Source organism: Rhincodon typus, chromosome 45, assembly GCF_021869965.1.
Source record: "Rhincodon typus isolate 14 chromosome 45, sRhiTyp1.1, whole genome shotgun sequence".
In the NCBI taxonomy this organism is placed as follows: Eukaryota; Metazoa; Chordata; class Chondrichthyes; order Orectolobiformes; family Rhincodontidae; genus Rhincodon; species Rhincodon typus.
In genome coordinates this window covers 3,333,097-3,355,095 of record NC_063376.1, presented here as the reverse complement: position 1 = coordinate 3,355,095, position 21,999 = coordinate 3,333,097, and the positions used below count along the sequence as shown (strand labels likewise).

Sequence of the window (21,999 nt, the reverse complement as noted above, 5' to 3'; positions counted from 1 at the left end):
GGGACGTCATGTTGAGGTTGTACAGGACATTGGTGAGGCCTCTTCTGGAGTACTGTGTCCAGTTCTCATCACCCTGTTATAGGAAGGATATTATGAAATTGGAGAGGGTTCAGAAGAAATTTACATTAGAAAAGATGTTGCCAGGAATGTAGGGCTTGAGTTATAAAGAGAGGCTGGGACTTTTTTCACTGCAGCATAGGAGGTTGAGGGGTGACCTTGCAGAAGTTTATAAAAACCCAGGAGGGGGTATAGATAGGGTGAATGGCAGATGTCCTGTCCCTAGGGTGGGGCATTTCAAGACTAGGGGGCACATTCTTAAGGTGAGAGGAGATAGATTTTAAAAAGGACATGAGGGGCAAATTTTTTAGTGGTTCATGTGTGGAATGAACTTCCAGAGGAAGTGATGGATGTGGGTACAGTTACAATATTTAAAAGGCATTTGGATAAGTTCATGAATAAGAAATGTTTGGAGGGATATGGGCCAAGTGCAGATAGGTGGGTCCAATTTAGTTTGGGATTATAGTGGGAAGGTGGTGGAGGCTGGAAATATTTCAGTTAAATATTTGGATGAGTACTTCAAATGTCACCATATCCAAAGATATGAGACAAGTGCAGGAAATTAGAATTGGTGCATTTTTAGCGGGTGTTATGTCGGTGCAGCTTTGATGGGCCGAAGGGCCTTTTCTGTGTTCAATGAATCTAAGCACTCATGGTGTGTGCAATCCTGTCATGTCATGCTGTTAAATTTTCTATTGCCAATGATCTTAAACTGGCACCCTCTCTTTCTCAATGTTTAGATGGATTGCTTTATTTCTCTTGCTTTCACCCCACACAAGACCTCACCGCCCCTGCTTTTCCCAGTCTAGCTAGATCACTGAGGTGCTCCATCCCCAGATGACTGCCTTTTACTGCAGTCTCCTTGCTCTTGTACATATCGAAATGTAGGAGCAGAATTAATCCATTTGGCCCATCAAGTCTGCTCCGCCATTCAGTCATGGCTGACATGTTTCTTGACCCCATTCTCGTGCTTTCTCCCCGTAACCCTTGATTTCCTCCTTGCCAATCAGGAATCTATCTCTGTCTTAAAGTCACTCCATGGCTTTGCCACCAAGGGCTGTGGCAGCTATGATTTCCATAGATTTCCCACCTTCTGGCCGAAGAAATTCCTCCTCGTCTCGGTTCCTACCCTGCACTCCCTGTTAAAGCATGAGATACAGCGTGCTTTTTCGAGTGGGAGTTTCAGAGTTTGGGGGGGGAGCCGGGTAGCAACTGAGAGGAGAGTCAGTCAGTGGGCGATGCTGTTTAAGAGAACTGGTCAGCAACAGCTGGCGGAGGAGGAGGCTGATTTTTGTGACTTGCTGAGCAAGTTTTGTATGATCTTCAGAGTAGTGGAAGTAGATTTTGGTTGTAGCTTTCAAAAGAGAAGTGGATATAACCCTCTCGAACCTTGTATTTGGCCTGAGGTCGAAGTTACTGTGTGCACCTGACTTCCGTTCCTCTGTTCGACCCAACCTGTTGTGGATGTGAGAATGTGGCCCTGACCTTCCAGTTCTGAAAACCATTGCTCTCTGTCTCCACCCACTTATGTTTTTTTATTATTCATTCACATGGTGTGTGCATCGCTAGTTGAGCCAGCGTTTATTGCCCAGTCTTATCTACCTAGAGGACGGATAAAAGGCAACCACATTGCTGCGGGTCTGGAGTCACGTGCAGGCCAGTCTGGGTTAGGACAATAGATTTCCTTCCCTAAAGGGCATTAATGAACTATTGGGTGTGCTTTTCTAACCATCAGTTCATGGCCATTGTTAAACCCTTTAATTCCAGGTTTTTAGAAATTGATTTCGATTTCCACTATCTGCCATGGTGGGATTTGAGCCTGGATCCCCAGAACATTGGCTGAATCTCTGGATTTAATAATCCAGCAATTTTATGCCACTGGTCCATCACCCAATCTTCCTCTCTCTCAATATGTTTGTCGCGCTCTCTCTCTTTCCCTCACCTCTCCTTGCCAAGGCAAGAAAGGAGGGTGAATAACTGTGTGTGTCTGTCTGTCTGTCTTTCTGTCGCTCTCTTTCACTCTGCGAGAAGCTTGCCTCTTCTGGATTGAGGGGAAGGCTGAAACTAATTTGGAGGTGTTGGCCATACACCTCTGTATCTCCTGTAGGAGTTGAGTAGCTCAGTTGGCTGGATGCCTGGTTTTGACTCGGTGCTCTTTTTTGGGGGAGGGGTCAATTCACACACAGCTGAGGTTACTGTGGACTTCCCACCTTCTGAACCTCTCCTGAGACATGGTGACCCTTGGGTTCAACCCCCACCAGTCGTGTCTGTGCAGTGAGAGCACCCCTCCTAGGACTGTAGCAACTTCACTTCTGTACCTGCCATCTCTGTAACATCTTGGTATGTCTTTTCAAAAAGAAACCAATGCCGAACATACTGGCAAGGAGCCACCAGAAAGAGGCAGTGTTGGTCGAGGTGTTGCGGAATTGTCAACATTACCATGAGGCTAAGTGATCCTATATTACACTGTTGTTTAATACAATGCTTCAATTTTGATACAGTTTCCCCTAAACCATGATCTGAAACCGCCTTTCAAAGTCTTTTCAGTATGTCCAGTAACTGGAGGCCTACAAAGCAGTTTATTGTAGATAGATGAATGTTGGGCCTGTATTCATTGGCGTTTAGAAGAATAAGAGGGGTAGCTTATTGAAATAGGTACCATTGTTAGGGATATCTTGACTGGGTAGATGTGGACAGATTGTTGCTCCCTTGTAGGACCAGGGGGCATCATCTCCGACTGATTGATTAGGAATTTCTTCTCTTCGAGGGAGTGAATCAGTGCAGTTATTTACTGCAGAGGGCTGTTGTGGCTGGGTCGTTCAGTATGTTCGAAGCTGAGGTGCTTTTTAATCAGTAAAAGGAATCGAGACTAATGGAGGGTGAGGGTGGGGAGGAAAGTGGAGTTGAGGGTTCTCAAATTGGCCATCGAATGGTGGAATAGCTTCAGTGGGCTGAATGGCCTACTTCTGCACCTACATAGTCACTCAGCAAACTGTTCTTTATATCCTGGGGGATTGAGGGTTTAAAAATGGGGTGGTCACTTGACGTTAAGAATAGTGAGTACCCTGAGAGTGGGTTGGGATGTATGGAATGGATGGAGAAGCTGGATAATCCCATGAGGGAGAAAGGAATATAGGAGCAGGAGGCCATTCAGCCCCTCGACCATGTCGTGTCATCCAGTGAGTTCATGGCTGATCTGTGGCCTAACTCTATATATCTGCCTTTGGTCCATATCCCTTCACACTTTTTTGTTAATCAAAAAAGTATCTGTCTCAGATTCAAAATTAACAACTGATCCAGCACCAACTGCTGTTTGTGGAAGCGAGTTTCAAACCTCTTCCAACCTTTTTGCATGTAGAAGTGCTTCCTAACATCTCTCCTGAGCACCCTGGCCCTAATTCTCAGATGATGCCCCCTAGTTCTAGAATCCCCAACCAGTGGAAATAGTTTATCTTTGTCTACCCTGTCTTTTCTTCATATCTTGAAGACTTTGAGAAGATCATCCCTTAACTTTCCAAACTCTGAAGAAAACAAGCCTCAGTTGTGTAATCTCTCCTCATGACTTGATCCCACTAGGCCATTAATCCAGGCTTGTGCAATGGGGATTTGGGGTTTGGATCCCAGCATGCCAATGAATAGAGGGACACATGAATGGGAATGAGTCGAGGAGACTTTTTTTTTGTTGGGTCATAAACACCAGCATGGAGCAGATGGGCTGAATGGCCGATCGCCGTGGTGTGAGATTTTGTGCAACTTCCCTGATTGAAGGGAAGGGATCATTTGAATTGCAAATCCATCTGATGTATGTCCAGTGTAGAGTGTCTATTGTGACTGTTTGTAAGGGGAGTGGCTGGACGCTCACTAAACCAACCAGGATGGCATGGTGGCTCAGTGGTTAGCACTGTTGCCCCACAGCACCAGGGACCTGGGTTCGATTCCAGCCTCGGGCGACTGTCTGTGTGGAGTTTACACATTGTCTGCGTGGGTTTCCTCCCACAGTCCAAATGTGTGCAGGTTAGGGTGGGTTGGCCATGCTAAATTGCCCCATTGTGTCCAGGGATGTGCGGACTGAGTGTGTTAGCCATGGGAAATGCAGGGTTACAGGGATAAAGGGTGGGTCTGGATGGGGTGCTCTTCAGAGGGTTGGTGTGGACATGATGGTCCAAGTGGCCAGCATCCACACTGTAGGGATTCTGTGTGAGTTGGCAAGTGCCCCCACTTGACCAGGGGGCTGGGCAACCCCAGCCGCGCACCCCCCCCAATGTCCCTAAAGAAACTACTTTGACTCGTAGCACCAGTGCTGGCTGTCTGAAAGCCATATACAATTGCACCACTTCCCCTTTTTTTTTTTGCTGTTTGTCCAGCATCTAGCAAATTGTTCCTTGTTCTGTAAGTATCTGACCAAATATTAGCATTTCTCCACACCACCCACCACCCCCCCCACTACCCTTCCTGGAAGTGTTTTTGATGCTGCAATATTCTTGATTTGTGAAAGTACATCCTGAAATGTCCCATATTTGTCATTACAGAAAGTGGAACTCTGCTAGAGCATGTTGCAATCTGAGATGTCACAACAAGATTGCGTTGCAATGTATGTGGAATTAGGGAGGGACAATGGCAAAGCGGTTCATCTCACTGCTATAGTAATCCAGGCTTGTTTTTCAGCGGTCTTGGCCTTGAATCCCAATGTGTTAATGATGAGATTCTCCATCCCTTCTTCTTTCTCCTCCCACCCCCTTCTCTCGCTTCTCCCAGCCTGCTTCTCCCGCACCCCATTCCCTTGTCTTTTTCCTCGGCCGCTTCTGACTCCCATTCAGAATGTTGTCTGTTCATATCACATCTGGTTCGCAATGTTTGACAGCAGTTCACTCCTTGTGTTTTGGGCCAGCGTGGTGGTTCAGTGGCTAGCACTGCTGCCTCAAGGCGCCAGGTACCCAGGTTCGATTCCACCCTCGGATGACTGTCTGTGTGGAGTTTGCATGTTCTCCCCTATGTCTGTATGGGTTTCCTCTGGGTGCTCCAGTTTCCTCCCACAATCCAAAGATATGTAGGTTAGGGTGGGTTGGCCATGCTAAATTGTCCCCTAGTGTCCAGGGATGTGCAGGCTAAGTGAGTTAGCCATAGGAAATGCAGGGATAAGGGGTGGGTCTGGTTGGGATGCTCTCTGCAGGATTGGTGTGGATTGATAGGCCAAATGGCCTCTTCCACACTATGTGTAGGGATTCAATGATTCTCTCTCACCCACTCCCTTCCTTCTCTCTGTTCTCCACTTCTTTCTTGGCCCCTGTCTTCTCCTCTCGGCACCAACCTCCTCCATCACTTTTTTTTTCCCCCCACCCACTTCCATTCTCTTCCTTCCCTCTTCCCTGCTTTCTCCTCCCCACACCACCAAGCCACCCTGGGGCTGATGAAAGCCCAGAATGGCTTTCTGTACATTTTAACCAGAACAACTTCTCTTGCCAATAAGTAAACTCCAGCCATGGATGAACAACTGTCAATATGTAAGGTGACTAGTTAAAACTCTAACCCACATTATAATTATAATGTACACCCTCCTGGTTCAAAGGTAGGGGCACTATCACTTTGTCACAAGAACCCCTTGAGGGTTTTATCACTACACTGCAATTTCCCCTCAATTACCCCTTATCAGTAGAGAGTGAGGGGCCTCTGGCTAACTAGCCTGCCTTGAGTGATTGAGAGTAGGTTTTAACAAAAGAAGCGTGATTGTGATGGTGTAAATAAGGAAAAACCCTTAACACTGTGGGGGTACTCGGAGAGAGAACACAATTTGTGGTGATTGATGGTGAGAAACAGGAGGGCTGGCATGGGAACATCTTCATTTTCTTCGCTCTCCAGAGCTCATTTCCTTGAAGGGTGTTGGTAGTAGAGTCAACAGTTGACTTTCCATGCGGGGACTGGACTGAAGGAAAGTCTTTGAGGGACAGGAGACTGTGTTGTGTGCACAAGAGGCATAGCATATGACTGTGTACTGCTACAGAGCCTGCAAGGCCCATGCTGGGATCTTGCTGTGCTGTACCACTGTGTGGCTCGAGCCCCATTTTAGACAAAGTAAGTTTGGAGATGGGTATGTGGGTAGGAAGGGTCTAGAGGAATATGGGCCAAATAGAATCATAGAAGCCCTATAGTGTGGAAACAGGCCTTCGGCCCTACAGCTCCACACCGACCTACAGAGCAAACCACCCAGACCCATTAACCTATAAACCCACCTAACCTACACATCCCTGAACACTATGGGAACAACTTAGCACGGCCAATCCACCCTAACCTGCACATCTTTGGACTGTGGGAAGAAACCGGAGCACCCGGAGGAAACCCACGCAGACACGGGGAGAACGTGCAAACTCAACACAGACAGTTGCACGAGGGGGGAATTGAACCTGGATCCCTGGCATTGTGAGGCAGCAGTGCTAGCCACTGAGCCACTGTGCCATGCCTAAGTTGAGGAAACATAGTTAGCAGGATTTGAACCAGCATGGGGAAACCCAAATGAATTTCTAATCGATTGCCTTAACCACTCGGCCACGACTACAGGGGCCTAGTGCTGGCAAATGGGACTAGATTAATTTAGGACATCTCATCATAGAGATGTACAGCATGGAAATGGGCCCTTCAGTCCAACCTGTCCACACCAACCAGATATCTTAAATTAGTCTAGTGGCATTTGCCAGCATTTGGCCACATCCCTCTGAGCCCTTCCCATTCATATACCCCAAACGGGTCTCTTTCGATGTTGTACAAATCTATAAACTGTATAAATGTGCATCCTATGGACACCAAACCCACAACCACTATAGTGTGCAGGCTAAATTAGACCCTCTAACGGTTTAATTGTCGGTGGTGAGACGCGAGAGAGAGGCACTGATTTTTTTATTTGTGTGGCTGGGGGAGGGTGTTAAATGAATAATAGAATAACAAAGCTTATTTGTTGCATTGACTCTTAGTAACCTGGTGATGTCTGTCTGTGGCTCAATAGCTGTGTGTTTGTGTGTGTTCTTTAAAACATTGCGTTCTCTGTGAGCCAGAACATTTTGGCAGGAGCCAAATGTGTTCCCTGAAGCCGTAGCTAATGCTGAACTGAGGCAGAGATCCCGACCACAGCGCAGGAGCTGACCAGATGGTCAACATATTGTAGTGTTTAGTATTGAATCATCACAGTTTATCTGTTCAGTTTCACGGAAAGGTGAGGAAAGCATTGGGTTTGCTTGCTTTCATTAGTCAGAGCATAGAGTATAGGAATTGGGACGTCTTGTTGCAGCTGTACAAGATGTGGCTGAGGTCACATTTGGAGTACAGCGGGCAGTTCTGATTGCCCTACTACAGGAAAGGATATTAAACTAGAAAGAGTGCAGAAAAGATGTTACCTGGACTGGAAGGTTTGTGTTATAAGGGGAGGTTGGATATACTGGGACTCTTTCTCTGGAGCGTAGGACAATGAGGGGTGACCTTTTATAGGGGTCTATAAAATCATGAGAGGCATAGATAATGTAGATAGCCAACACCTTTTTCCTATGGGAGGGGAATCTAAAACTAAAAGACAAAGGTTTAAAGTGAGAGGGGAAGAGATACCAAAGGCCCAGAGGGGCAATTTTTCACACAGGATTGTGAGTGTCAGGAGTGGGCTGCTAGAGGTAGTGGTGGAAGTGAGTACAATTGTCATCTAAGAAACATTTGGATGGGATAGGTATGGAAGGATATGGACTAAACGCAGGGAAATAGGACTAGTTTAAACTGTGAAAACTGGGCAGCATGGACAAGTTGGGCCAAAGGGCCTGTTTTCGTGCTGTGAACCTCTGACTCTATATAATTTTCACCAAGACCAGCTGCTAATGCCTTTTGGTTTGGAGACAGCTTCTTTTTAAATTCATTCATTCATGGATGAGGGTATTGCTGGCTAGGCCAGCATTCCTTGCCCATCCCTAGTTCCCCAGAAGGTAGCTGAGAGTCAACCACATTGTTCGGGAAAGGTAGGATATAAAGAGCTGCGGATGCTGGAAACAAAAACAGACATTGCTGGAAAAACACAGCAACATCCATGGAGAGAAGGCAGAATGAACATTGCTGGTCCGGTGACCCTCCTTCATAACGTGGAGTCTAGAGTCATGTATAGGCCAAACCAAGTGAGGATGGACCTTTCCTGAAGGAATTAGTGAGCCAGACAATGGATTCGTGGTCATCGTTAGACTCTTCCAGACATTATTTCTTTTACTGAATTCAAATTCTACTACCTGCCATGATGGGATTTGAACCTGGGTCCCCAGAACATTAGCCATTGTTTCTGCCTCAATAATTGAGGGATAATGCCACTAGACCATCACTTCCCCTTGCCTGCAAATTGAACTAATTAATCTGTGACTTGTTGGGATCATGTGTTCATTGCTTCTTTTGGAAGTTCTCGTCCTTTTTGTCTTCACCTCCACACCCCCCCTCTCTGCCCCCAATGTTGTAAACCTCCTTCCCACCCTTCTTCCCCTGGTATCAGCCTGTGACTCTCCTGACTCCCAATGCCTCTGGGGAGGCAACCAACAGACCTGGCGGGGTTTGAGTTCTGCTTTGTAAATTGAGAGCAAGAGAGATTTCATCACCCAGAGACCTTGAGGAATTCTCTGTCACAGAAAGCAGTTGAAGCCAAAGCATTGAATGTGTTGGAGTTGGGTATAGCTCTTGGGTCTAAGGGTAATCAAAAGGTAAAAAGCGAGAACAGTGCACGGAGTTGGATTATCAACTGTGATCGTATTGGAATGGCAGGGCTGGGCTCGAAGGGCTGAATGGCTTCCTGATTGCTGATTCAGCAATGTTTACCATGGGGGCAGCACGGTGGCTCAGTGGTTAGCACTGCAGCCTCACAGCGCCAGGGACCTGGGTGACTGTCTGTGCGGAGTTTGCACATTCTCCCCGTGTCTGCGTGGGTTTGCTCTGGGTTCCGCCCACAGTCCAAAGATGTGCAGGTTAGGGTGGATTGGCCGTGCTAAATTGCCCGTAGTGTTCAGGGATGTGTGGGTTATGGGGGGGATGGGTCTGGGTGGGATGCTCTGAGGGTCGGTGTGGACTTGTTGGGCTGAAGGGCCTATTTCCACACTAGGGATTCTGATTCTATGATGCTATCACCTCTGGATATTAGATTGTGATGTGCTGTTGGCTGAACTGGCCATTCTTTGTCAGTGACCATGATGGAATTTGCAGACTATTCAACTACAGAGGTTTCACCCTGAGGCAATTCTGACAGGGATCATTGGTTAGCATGCAGCAATCCATTCCCATATTTTGTATCATAAACTTCCAGCAACTCCGCTTATAGTCTGAGCTTTAAAATAAATCTGAGGGAGTGGGCAATGCTGGTCGTGATTTGCCATCAGGAGGGTGTTTTTGTCCAATGCAACAATGTTCATGTTAACATAAACTGGGAGTGAATATTGGGGTATTGAAGAATCCCACAGAGACTTATTGCAACTAAGTATTATGTGTGATCACTACATTCCTCCGGCATATTAGTATCTGGGGTAACATTAAGCTATTGGAGCAGATAAGCATCCTACTAGTAGGGTGTCATGCTTTAGGTGATCCGAGGTACGATGGAGTCTGATATCTTTACACCCTCCGTTGCAGGTGTGATAATTAATTCAAATCTTGATGCAGAGGCGCCGGTGTTATACTGGGGCAGATAAAGTCAGAAGTCACATGGCACCAGGTTATAGTCCAGCAGGGAAATCACAAGCTTTCGGACCAATGCTCCTTCGGGCTTTTCCCTGACAAAGGAGCAGTGCTTCGACAGCTTGTGATTTCAGATAAAACTAATACAGATTGACACTGAATTACATATCCAGTTTCCAGGCTCCATTTCCTGCCTATCCCTCTTGAATTCACTGCCGTCCAAGTGGTTTTAAGAAGCCCATTCCTTCTTTTTCAAGATGCTGGCCATTAAACCTACCTCTTTGCCTGGGTCAAACATGGACAGCACGGGAGAACCTGGTCTCACCAGACTTGCAACTGTTTCTGTTGGGTTTCGCCAGCATTCGGTGTGTTTGTTTGTTTCAGATATCCAGCATCTGCAGTCCCTGGGTTACAAATGGGTCCCATTCTCCAGTCTAAGTCGCGACACAGTACAAAAAACAGTCTTTCATAAGTAAATATTCACGTTTAAAATTTTAACGTGAATGCACCCTTGTGTGGGATCTGGCTGTTACTTGCGGGCATTTTGTAAGTGTCAGTGTTCGTCAGTTGGGGACCCCCTGCATTCTGCCTCTTTGACTGATCGCTGCCTCTGTGGGGCCTTTCACAGCGCTATACAAATGCACATTGTCACTGTTGACTGCGGGGAGTGCATGGCCGAGATAACGCATCAGGCGCGGCATTGGCCGGGAGGATGTCACTTGTATCTCTGATTGAGATCTTGCGCTTTTTCCTGTTAACAGGCAGATGCGTTCACCTCTGCTTGTTGCACTGAGCAGAAAGCAGGGAGTGCTTTTTCGTTTTCGGGGAGGGGTGCAGCGAGGAGGGGTGAGGTTGGGGGTTTCGTCCTCGGAGCTGGAAGGCTTAACAGTGCAGCGGAAGACGGTGGGGGTTGGCGTGAGGAGCATGGCAGAGACTCCAAGCAGGAACCTCGCACAAACCAAAGGGACTATGCAAACGCGATACAGGAAGTAAGTTGTTTTTACTTTTTGTTTTATTGCTGTGCTTTAGAATCATTGAGCGCTGAATTCTCATAAGCTCAGTGGTTAACCTGCTCCCTTTTAAGACCCCTGTGTCTCCAGGGCTTTCAGTTTATGCCAGCTCAGCAAGCAGTTGGTTCTCTTCAATCCCCTGTCTACCCAGAGGCTGAAGTAATGCACTTGATTCAACTTGGGGCAAGTCAAAGGATCCAACTAAATTTGCAGCACAGGAGTGGGGGTGTTTTGGGGCCATTGTGTTGGTGCCAGCCTTTTGTAAGATTGACCCAATTCACCCCACTTCCCCCATCTCTCTCCTCTTCCTGCAGCCCTATGAGTTTCCTTTCCTCCAGATAATTCTCTGGTTCCCCTTTTCACTGCGTGTGTGTCTCTCTCTCTCTCCCTCTCTGTGTCTGTCTCTGTGAAAACCACAAGCATATCTGCCTCCACCATGTACTCTCGGGCAGCTCCTTCCAGATCCCACACAGACTGCTTGTTTTTGTTTTAGAAAGCTGACAAACAATCTTTCCTCCTCCCGGCCTTTTCCTCCAGTGTGTTTCTTTTGCAAAAAAAAAAGTTCCCATCCCCTTTTTCACTAAGTGGGAGGATTGTCTCCTGCTCTAGCTGGGTGCCTGACTGTGTTGTGTTGAAAGCCTCTATCGCATCTCCTTCTCGAACCTTTCTCCTCCCAAACAGGGCACACCCCCCCCCCCACCTCAAACGGCTTCTCCCATATCGTTCTCACCCAGGAAACGTTCTTGGGAGTCTTCTCTGCATCCATCCATGAGCATTTTTCCTCCATCACTTCAAGTGTGAGGTGTCAATGAGGTTTCTAATGTCTGGCCTGACTCTGTCTCTGTCTCTCTCCTAAAGCCCAGACGAGCTGGAGGTACCCAACTGAGGGTCTGAAAGAGGAAAAAGAGATGTGCTTGTTCTTTCTCAGGGCAACCCTTTTGTCACAGCAGTTGTTGTTTTGGTCTTTGTGTTCCCCCAATTTTGGGCCCAAGGACTTCCATCATTGATGGCCTTGCCTTCTGGAAAACCCCAAGTTCTGGGAATTCCCTCCTGAATCCTCTCTTGAGAACGTAAGAGGTCAGAATAGGTTCTATGGCCCGTCAAGCTTTCTCTGCCATTCAATAAGATCATGGCTGATCTCTTCACAGACTCTGATACACTTGCACTTACCCATCCACTCACCATAACCCTTAATTCCTTTAGTTGCCTACCCAACCTCTCTCCCATGGCCCCCACCCTCCCCCACTTTTCCTGCACAACGCCCCATAAAGGCGGCTTCTTTGGGCCTCGGAATGAAGGGACGATCCTTTAGAGCTGAGATGAGGTAGGAATTTCTTCAACTGGAGTGGTGAATCTGCAGAACGCTTTGCTGCAGAGGGTTGTGGAGGCCAAATCAGTGAGTGCCTTTGAGATAGAGTTCCTTGATTGGTAAGGGGATCAAGGGTTGCTGGGAGAAGGAGGTTAGAGAAACCTGTCAGCCATGATCGAATGGTGGAGCAGATGTGATGGGCTGAATGGCCTGTTTCTGCTCCTATATCTTATGGTCATACAAGCTCCTAAGACCCCTTACACCATGGTTCTCAGTTGAGAACACTCCTATGAAATAACTTGTCGTTTCTGCTCCATGAAATATACCTCCTGTACAAATAAGGAGCACGAAAAGGCTGTTTACCCCCTCGAGCCTGCTCCTGCCATTTGAGATCACAGCTGATCAGATTATAACCTCAAACTCCTTCTCCCTACCCCAATAACATTTGCTGCCTTGCTTAACAAGATTCTAGCTATCTCTGCATTTTTTAAAAAAAATAAAATAATTGAAAGATTCTGCTTCCATTGCTATTTCAGAGAGATTTTATTTTTAAAATAAACCTTATGGGATGTGCGTTTTGCTGGCTGGCCAATATTTGTTGCCTGACTCTAGTTGCCCCCCTTGAGAAGGTAAGGATGAGCTGCCTTCTTGAACCGCTGCAGTCCATGTGCTGTGGGTTGACCCACAATGCCATTTTGGGAGGGAATCCAGGATTTTGACCCAGCGACACTGAAGAAATGGCTGATATATTTCCAAGTCAAGATGGTGAGTGGCTTGAAGGGCAACTTGAAGGTGGTGATGGTCCCATATATCTACTGCCATTGTCCTTATTCTAGATGACAGTGGTTGTGGGTTTGGAAGGTGCTGTCTGAGGATCATTTGGTGAGTTGTTGAAGTGCACCTTGTAGACGGTACACACTGCTGCGACTGAGCATTGGTGGTGGAGGGAGTGGACGTGGCTCCAGTCAAGTGAGGGCTGCTTTGTCCTGAATGGGTTTGAGTTTCTATGTTGGAGCTGCCCCCATCCAGGCCAGTGGGAAGTATTCCCTCACACTCCAGACCTGTGCCTTGTCGTTGACACCAACTCTCCCAGAGAGAGAGAGAAATTGGCCCCTTCTGGTTTTTAAATTGCTGACCCTTGATCTTTAAACAACAACCCCTGGCTCTCAATCTTCCTGTGAGGGGTAGCACCTACCCCAACATCTAGTCTGTTGAGACCACTCTGGTTTTGCACTCATGTCTAAATCCTTGCTTTCGTGAGGCATAACTGTGGATGTTGTTATAAACAGAAGAAACACTGCTCAGAAACCTGTTAACACCAAGTCCATGTGCTTGGATCTGTGTATGTTGTCTTTTCTTTTGGTGTGGTCCAGTGGTAGTGTCCCTATCCCTGAGCCAGAAGGTCTGAGTTCTAGTCCCACCTGCTGCGGAAGTATGTCCAATTTGATTTATCATTGTTGCATGGACCAAAATAAAGTGTAAAGTATTATTTTGCATGCTAACCAGGCAAATCATACCTTTAGTGCATCAGGGTAATAGAACAGAATGCAGATTATTAGTGTTGCAGCGACAGAGAAAGATCAAATCTAGTATATGAGAAGTCCATTCAAAAGCTTGATAACAGCAGGGAAGAAGCTGTTCTTGAATCTGTTGCAATGTGTTTTCAAACTTTTTTTTTGCCTGATGGAAGAGAGTATAACCAGGCTAGGAGGGGTCTTTGATTATATTGGCAGCGGTAACTGTAAATGGAGTCTATGGAATTCTTGCATCTCGGCTGTTCCCGCATCTTGTCTTGCCTGTCCAGAAAGGTTGTCCCCCCCCACCACCACCTCCCCAGTTCCCTGCAACAGACACCCTCCCTGTTTACTGCCGAAACTATTCTCTGGTAACAGTTCCTGTTGTCTACCCTCGAGTGCCTCTCAAGCTGTGAGCTGTGTGGGAAACTTGCTGATGCCAGTCGTGACTGGCAGTTTGAGGGATTTTTGGTGCTTTTTCTAATTGGAAATAACTTTTCTGAACTCGCAGTCTTTCAAAGCCCCACTGGGCTACCCCCTGCTTACGCTTTTAGGATAACTTTGCCAGGAGTCTGTCTTCCCTTGTCACTCCCAGCCCTCCAAAAAAACGACCTCCCTTCCACCACCACCCCCCCCACCATGTCTCTTCGCCATCCAATGTTCAACAGTTGTCAATTGCCATCCAGCTAGATTCCCTCTCTGCAACGCTTCCAGCCTATCCCTTTTTAAGAAGGTTGCACCCTTGCGCTGCCCGGTTCCCCAAACCCTTTTAAAAGCTAAACACCAAGCTGAGAGAGCCACGGATGTTGGAAATCAAAGGGAAATTGCAGGAGAAACTTGGCGGGTCTGCCAAGTTTCAGAGAATCCGAGTTGACGTTTTGTGTCCAGCATTCTCTGGAAGGGTGGCTGGTCCCAGGAACGTTAACTCTGACTTCTCTCCACGGATCCTGCTAAGTTTATGCAGCAATTTCTGTTTGGTTTATTCATCTTACCCAGTTCTTCCTCTCTTTTTTTTAAGTAACTGTGGGCTGTTTTCCTCTGTTTGAAGAAGCTGGATAATTGTGTTGTACTACGATGTTACCGATGAAGCTGGGCTTGAGAAGAGCGCAGCTAATTTAGGGACTTCTCTTTATTGATTAAGCAACATAGCCTCTCAACAGACACTATCGCAAAAAAAAAAAACAACACCTAGAGCTTGTCTCTGGCTTGGAAAATTAGGCGTGGCCATCTCCCACAGATTAGAACAGAAGTGTTTGCTTATCTAATACTATGCCTTCATATGATGATCCAGCGTTTTCGCAGAAACCTAGAAAATAGGAGCAGGAGGAGGCCACTCAGCCCTTTTTAGGTCTGACCCACCAATCAATACGATCCAACTCCCATCTCTTGTTCCAGGTTTCTCCCTTTAGCCCCAAGAGCTAGGTCTACCACCTCCTTTAAAGCATTCAATGTTTTGGCCTCAACCACGTTATGTGGGAGAGGATTCTACATGCTTACCACACTCTGGGTGAAGACCTTTCTCCCCATCTCAGTCCTATCCCGTATCCTTAGACCCCCTCCCTAGTTCCGTTCTCCCTGGTCATCAGGAATACCCATCCTGCATTTATCCTGTTTCGAACTTTATGAATGTCTATGACGTGCTCCTCCCTCACCTTTTATTGTTCTTCTAGATGCCTAGTGTTATCCTGCCATCCCAGGTATCCCTCTGGCTGGACTCCCTATGTTTTCATTAACACACTGCCATTTGCTTTGGGGATGTGCTGTGACTGTTGATCGAGACACAAGACCCATGTCTTTTCTGTGTCCACAGCTCAGTAAAACATGGTGAGCCAAGCGTTAAGTCTTGTCTCGAGTTACTGGCCAAAATTGTACCCGCAGCCTCGTTCTTCCTCTTTTTTTTTAATGTACGATTAATCATTGGTGAGGATATGGAAGGCAAATAAGCATTTTATAGAAGGAGATATGAGGAGGAGTCTTGCAATATCCTTCCCAAAGTCCACAAACCTGACTGCCCTGGTCGACCCATTGTCTCCGTCTGCTCCTGCCCCACCGAACTTATCTCGACTCCATTTTCTCCCCCTTGGTCCAGAAACTCCCTACCTACGTCCGTGACACCACCCACGCCCTCCACCACCTCCTCCAGAACTTCCAATTCCCCGGTCCCCAACACCTCATCTTTACCATGGACGTCCAGTCCCTATACACCTGCAGATGGCCTAAAGGCCCTCGGCTTCTTCCTGTCCCGCAGGCCCGACCAGTCCCCCTCAACTGACACCCTCATCCGCTTAGCCGAACTCGTCCTCACCCTCAACAACTTCTCTTTCAATTCCTCCCACCCCCTACAGACAAAGGGGGTGGTCATGGTTACCCGCATGGGCCCAAGCTATGCCTGCCTCTTTGTAGGTTACGTGGAACAATCCCTCTTCCGTAGCTACACTGGCCTTAAACCCCAGCTCTTCCTCCATTGCATTGATGACTGTATCGGTGCCACCTCGTCCTCCCACGAGGAGCTCGAACAGTTCATCCACTTCACCAACACCTTCCACCCCAACCTTAAATTTACCTGGACCATCTCTTATACCTCTCTCTGTCCTTCCTGGACCCCTCTGTTTCCATCTCTGGCAACCACCTAGAAACCGATATCCATTTCAAGCCTACCGACTCCCACAGCTACCTAGAATACACCTCCTCCCACGCGCCTTCCTGCAAAAATGCCATCCCCTATTCCTGATTCCTTCGCCTCCCACCGCATCTGCTCCCAGGATGAGGCACTCCACTCCCGTACATCTCTCATGTCCTCGTTTTTCATGGACCGCAACTTGCCCCCTGACCCCACTCCACACCGCCCCCCCCGCCCAGGGTCCAGAACGCCCTCAACCGTGTCTCCCGCATTTCCCACAACTCATCCGTCCCACCCACTCCCCAAATAACAACCAAAACAGAATCCCCCTCGTCCTCACGTACCACCCCACCAACCTCCGGATCCAACGCATCATCCTCTGACACTTCCACCATCTGCAATCCGACCCCACCACCAAGATGTTTTTCCCTCCCCACCCTTATCTGCTTTCTGGAGGGACCACTCTCTCCGTGACTCCCTTGTCCACTCCACACGCCCCACCACACCTGGCACTTTTCCCTGCAACCGCAGGAAGTGCTACACCTGCCCCTACACCTCCCCCCTCACCCCCATCCCAGGCCCCAAGAAGACTTTCCACATCAAGCAGATGTTCACCTGCACATCTGCTAATGTGGTATACTGCATCTGCTGTTCCCGTTGTGGCCTCCTCTACGTCGGGGAAACCAAGCGGAGGCTCGGGGACCGCTTTGCAGAACACCTACGCTCGGTTCGCACTAAACAACTGCACCTCCCAGTTGCGAACCATTTCAACTCCCCCTCCCATTCCTCAGATGACGTGTCCATCCTGGGCCTCCTGCAGTGCCACAACGATGCCACCCGAAGGTTGCAGGAACAGCACCTCATATTCTGCTTGGGAACCCTGCAGCCCAATGGTATCAATGTGGACTTCACAAGCTTCAAAATCTCCCCTCCCCCTACTGCATCCCAAAACCAGCCCGGCTCGTCCCCGCCTCCCTAACCTGTCCGTCCTTCCTACCTACTAACCTCATCCCGCCCCCTTGACCTGTCCCTCCTCCCTGGACTGGCCTATCTCCTCCCTACCTCCCCACCTACACTCACCTTTACTGGCTCCATCCCCGCCTCTTCTGACGTGTCCGTCTCCTCTCCACCTATCTTCTCCTCTATCCATCTTCTATCTGCCTCCCCCTCTCTCCCTATTTATTTCAGAACCCCCTTCCCCACCCCCATTTCTGAAGAAGGGTCTAGGCCCAAAACGTCAGCCTTCCTGCTCCTCTGATGCTGCTTAGCCTGCTGTTCATCCAGCTCTGCACCTTGTTATCTCCGTCTTGCAATTGGGTTTGGCTTTGGTATGGTCGTACAATCCCTGCAGTGCTGGTAGAAGCCTCTTGGCCTGTCGAGTCTGCACTGACCCTCCAAAGATCATGCCATCCTCACCCAACCCTATCCCTCTAACCCTGCATTTCCCATGGCCAAACCACCCTAACCTGCACATCTTTGGAATGTGGGAGGAAACCCACACAGACACGGAGAATGTGTAAACTTCACGCAGACAGTCGCCAGAGGATGGAATCGAACCTGGTTTCGAGGCAGCAGTGCTAACCACTGTGCCGCCTGTGTGTGGGGTATCAGGCACAGCTTTGGTCCCCTTTTAACTAAGGGAGGACGTACTTGCCCAAAGAGGGTTGCAGACAATGTTTGTTGATTGGGAAGTCCAAGGCAGCTCTCCCCATCCGATTGGGAGTGGAGTTGTGAGCTGAAACCATGAGGTCCTGATCTCCATGGCCGCTGCTGATTTCTGCCTCCTACTTACCCTGCACTAATGGTATCTCCCCTCCCCACCCCTCCATCTCCCCAAAAGCCCCCACCGTGCTAGCACAGAGGGTTTGTAACAACTTGCAGATCACAAAAGTAGAGTCTCGGTGGACAATGCTTCAGGAAGTACTGTCTAGAGCAGAGAAATGGAGAAGAATAGACCTATGCTCTCTGGAATTTGGAAGAACATGAGGTGACGTTAACTCCCATTGGTGGGGAAGGGTAGAGGGGTTAGTCATTTCCAATTGATGTTTTGATGTCTTTTCTGGAGAATTGCCATTGAGGCAATCCATTTTACTGAATTTGCCTTTGCCAAGGGTTTGTTTATGTGATGTTACTATATTGGAATAGTCACTCTTTAGTATTTAAACAATCTACTATTGAAAACTGTTCAGAGTTCAGTTATTCCAATTTGTTTGTTCTTTTTTGTATTTTAATATAGTGTATAAATTGTTTTGCTTCAAGCCTAGTAATTTGACCAATCCCATTCTATCCACAATGCAACACCTGGCACTTGCCTTTAAAATAAGAAAAAGATCGGGTTTGGTCTGGTCCATAACACCTGTTAATTTTCCAGAGGGAGGTGGTAGTGAGCTGCCAACTTGGACCATTGACTTCCATGTGGTATGAGAACACCCACTCAGTGCTGTAATGGAAGGGATTCCAGGATTTTGACCCAGCAACACTGAAGGGTCAACGATTCTATTTCCACATCAGGATAATGAATGGCTTTGAAGGGAATTTGTGGGTAGTGTTCCATGTATCTGTTGCCCTTCTACTTCGAGATGGTCGTGGCCGTGGGTTTGGAAGGTGCTGTCTGAGGATCTTTGAATTTCAGCAGAGCATCTTGTAGATAGTACACTCTGCTGCTACTGAGCATCGGTGGTGGAGGGAGTGGTTGCTTGGGGATGTGCCAGTCAAGGGGAGGTTGCTTTGTCCTGGATGGTGTCGAGCTTCTTGTGTTGTTGGAGCTGCCCCCATCCAGGTCAAGTAGGGAGTATTCCATCACACTCCTGGCTTGTACCTTGTCGATGGTGGGACAGGCTTTGGGGAGTCGCGTGAGTTGTTCCCCCTGCAGAATTCCTGGCTTCAAACCTGGTATTGTCGTCACTGTATCTACATGGTGAATCTGGTTCAGTTTCTGGTCAACAGTAATCCCAGGATGTTGATAGTGGCAGTTTCGTTGATGGTAACACCACTGAATGTCATGGGGCATTAGATTGTCTGTCTGTTTATTGGAGATGGTCAGTGCCTGGCATTTGTGTGGCATGAATGGGATTCTGGAGATAGAGTGTTTAAAAAGGCTGAAAACAAAAATTGCTGGAGATCAGTGCGTCAGGCAGCATCCATAGTGAGAGAGCAAGCTAACTTTTTTGAGACTCGATGACTCTTCTTCGGAGCCCCTGTTAGAAGGCCTATTATGTTCAAGTTCCGGTGGTCGTTACTGTCTACAACTGAGTCAATCTATAAAAAAGATGTACTATAGAAGCTGATTGAATGTGATCCTTGCTGCTCAGCTTATTGGTTAGAACAAAGAGGAGGATGATGTGGAACTCATTCCTGCCTGGAATGGTTGAGGTGAGTAGGATCAATAGGAACATGGGAACAAAGCAGTAGGCCATTCAGCCCCTCAAGTCTGTTTAATGAGATCATGGCAGATCTGTGGCCTGACTCTCTCTATCGCCCGCCTTTGGCCCGTATACCTTTAATACCTCGGTTCACAAAAGCTTACCTAGCTCAGATTTAAAATTAGCAACAGATCCATCATCCACTGCCATTTTGTGGCAGAGAGTTCCAAACCTCTAATACCCTTTTGTATGTTGAAGAGCTTCCTAACATCTCTCCTGAATTGTCTAGCCCTAATGTTGCCCTCGTTCTAGAATCCCCAACCAGTGGGAATACTTCATCTATCCTGTCTTCCTTTTCCTTTTTATATCTTCGATCAGATCACCCCTTAACCTCAAATTTGAGGGACAATGGGCCTAATTTGTACAAATATCTCCTCATAACTTAACCCTGAAGTTCCGGTATAATTCTTGTGAACCTACATCGTACTCCATCCAAGTCCAATCTATCTGCCCTAAGGTGTGGGGATCAGATTTGCTTACAGTATTCCAATGGGATCTAACCAGGGTTTTGGATAACTGCAGGATAACACCGGCATCCGTTGGGATGGCTCAGTGGCTAGCTCTGCTGCATCGCAGCGCCAAGGACCTGGGTTTGATTCCACCCTTGGGCAACTGACTTGAATTTGCACATTCTCCCCATGTTTGTGTGGGTTTCCTCCCACAGTCCAAAGATGTGCAGGTTAGGGTGGATTGGGCAACTTAGCATGGTCATAGTGTCCAGGGATTTGCAGGCTAGTTGGGTTAGCCATGGGAAATGCAGGGTTACAGGGATAGGGAGCTGGGTTGGGGGTGCTCTTTGGAGGATCGGTGTGGACTCTGGCTGAATGGCCTGCTTCCACACTCTATGGATTCTATGATATTAGCCACCTTGATTATTTTCTGTAGCTGCTCGTGGCCATTCTAAAGATGCATTTCAGCACAAAGTTGGATGAGCAGGGTGGTGAACAGAACAGGAGGTGTGGGGGCTGAGATGAAGGGGGAAGGGTGTGAGGAGACTCGTGCAGGTGACAGAAACACCAGTATAGCGTGGCTGGGCCGAGTGGCCTCATGTGCATTGTCTTTTTGTAGCTGACTGCATTGCCACCTGGCAATGTGAAAACTCCAGGCCGAATTTTAAATAACATTATCCATCTCTGACACAACAGTGTCTGGGGGCCATTGATCGGATGTTATCTGGAATGAGCAGTGCAGGGGAAGTTGTTGCTAATGGAACTCTGCCTGAGGAGATACTGAAGCTTTTCTGACTCTGCATGAGCTAACATTTTGGCCAACTTAGATTTTTTTCTTCAAATAAAAAAAAAGGATCTCCTTGCAGCTTGGTGACTGAGCAACATGTTCACCCTGCCACTGTGAGGTAGGCAAGATGATGCCAGACAGGAAACTGGGGGAGCATCACATCAGATTATTGTTTGGTTTCAAATGTAGATTATTATTTTTTAAACACAGAAGTGATTGAAACATCAAACCAGAAGCCATCTGTCTCTCCCTCGTTTTCCAGGCCTGAACCCCCAAAGATTTAGGCTTTTTGTTTATTCATCTGTGGGATGTGGGTGTTGCTGGCTGGTTCAGTATTTATTGTCCGTCCCTAGTTACCCTTGAAAATGTGGTGGTGAGCTGCCTTCTTAAACTGCTGCAGACCACCTGCTATGGGTTGACCTACAATACCCTTGGGGAAGGAATTCCAGAATTTTGACCCACCGATAGCGAAGGAAACATCAATATGTCGGGATGGTGAGTGGCTCGGAGGGGAATTTGCAGGGGGGTGGTGTTCCCATGTATCTGCTGCTCTTGTCCTTCTGGATGGAAGTGGTCGTGGGTTTGGAAGGTGCTGTCTAAGGATTTTTTGGTGAGTTGCTGCAGTGCATCTTGTAGATGGTACACACTGTTGCAACTGAGCGTCGGTGGGTGGAAGGAGTGGGATGTTTGAGGATGTGGTGCCAATCAAGCGGGGGCTGCTTTGCCCTGGATGGTGTCGAGCTTCTTGAGTGTTGTTGGAGCTGCCCCCATCCAGGCAAATGGGGAATATCCCCTCACACTCCTGACTTGTGCCTTTGTTGATGGATAGGCTTCGTGGAGTCAGGAGGTGGGCTACTCGCTGCAGTGTTCCTAGCCTCTGACCTACTGTTGTAGCCACTGTTTTTATGGTGAGTCCAGTTGAGTTTCTGGTCAATGATAACCCCAAGGACATTGATACGGGGAACATTATTGAATGTCAAGAGGCGGTGGTTAGATTGTCTTATTGGAGAGAGTCATGGCTCGTCCTCCTGGGTGCTGCACTGTCACAAGGTCTGTTGTTTGTAGATGATGTTAATCCAAGGCATGGACTGCTCTCTTAGATAACAAGGCGTACAGCTGGATGAACACAGCAGGCCAAGCGGCATCAGAGGAACGGGAAAGC

At 47.8% G+C, this 21,999-nt stretch overlaps 1 protein-coding gene across 4 annotated transcripts in view; it reads left to right on the top strand.

Annotated features, from left to right (window-relative positions):
* LOC109925864 (arrestin red cell) overlaps window positions 1–21,999 on the top strand; it is a 118,899-nt gene that overhangs the window by 9,355 nt on the left and 87,545 nt on the right. The window contains exon 1 of one of the 4 annotated variants that reach the window (XM_048620166.1): window positions 10,531–10,715. The exons of 2 other annotated variants lie outside the window; for them this stretch is intronic. In XM_048620166.1, the coding sequence (XP_048476123.1) occupies window positions 10,651–10,715 (65 nt within the window). In that variant the 5' untranslated portion in view covers window positions 10,531–10,650. Of the gene's footprint in view, window positions 1–10,530; window positions 10,716–21,999 lie in introns of those variants that run through there. One more of the 4 variants, XM_048620167.1, reaches the window with a different exon arrangement.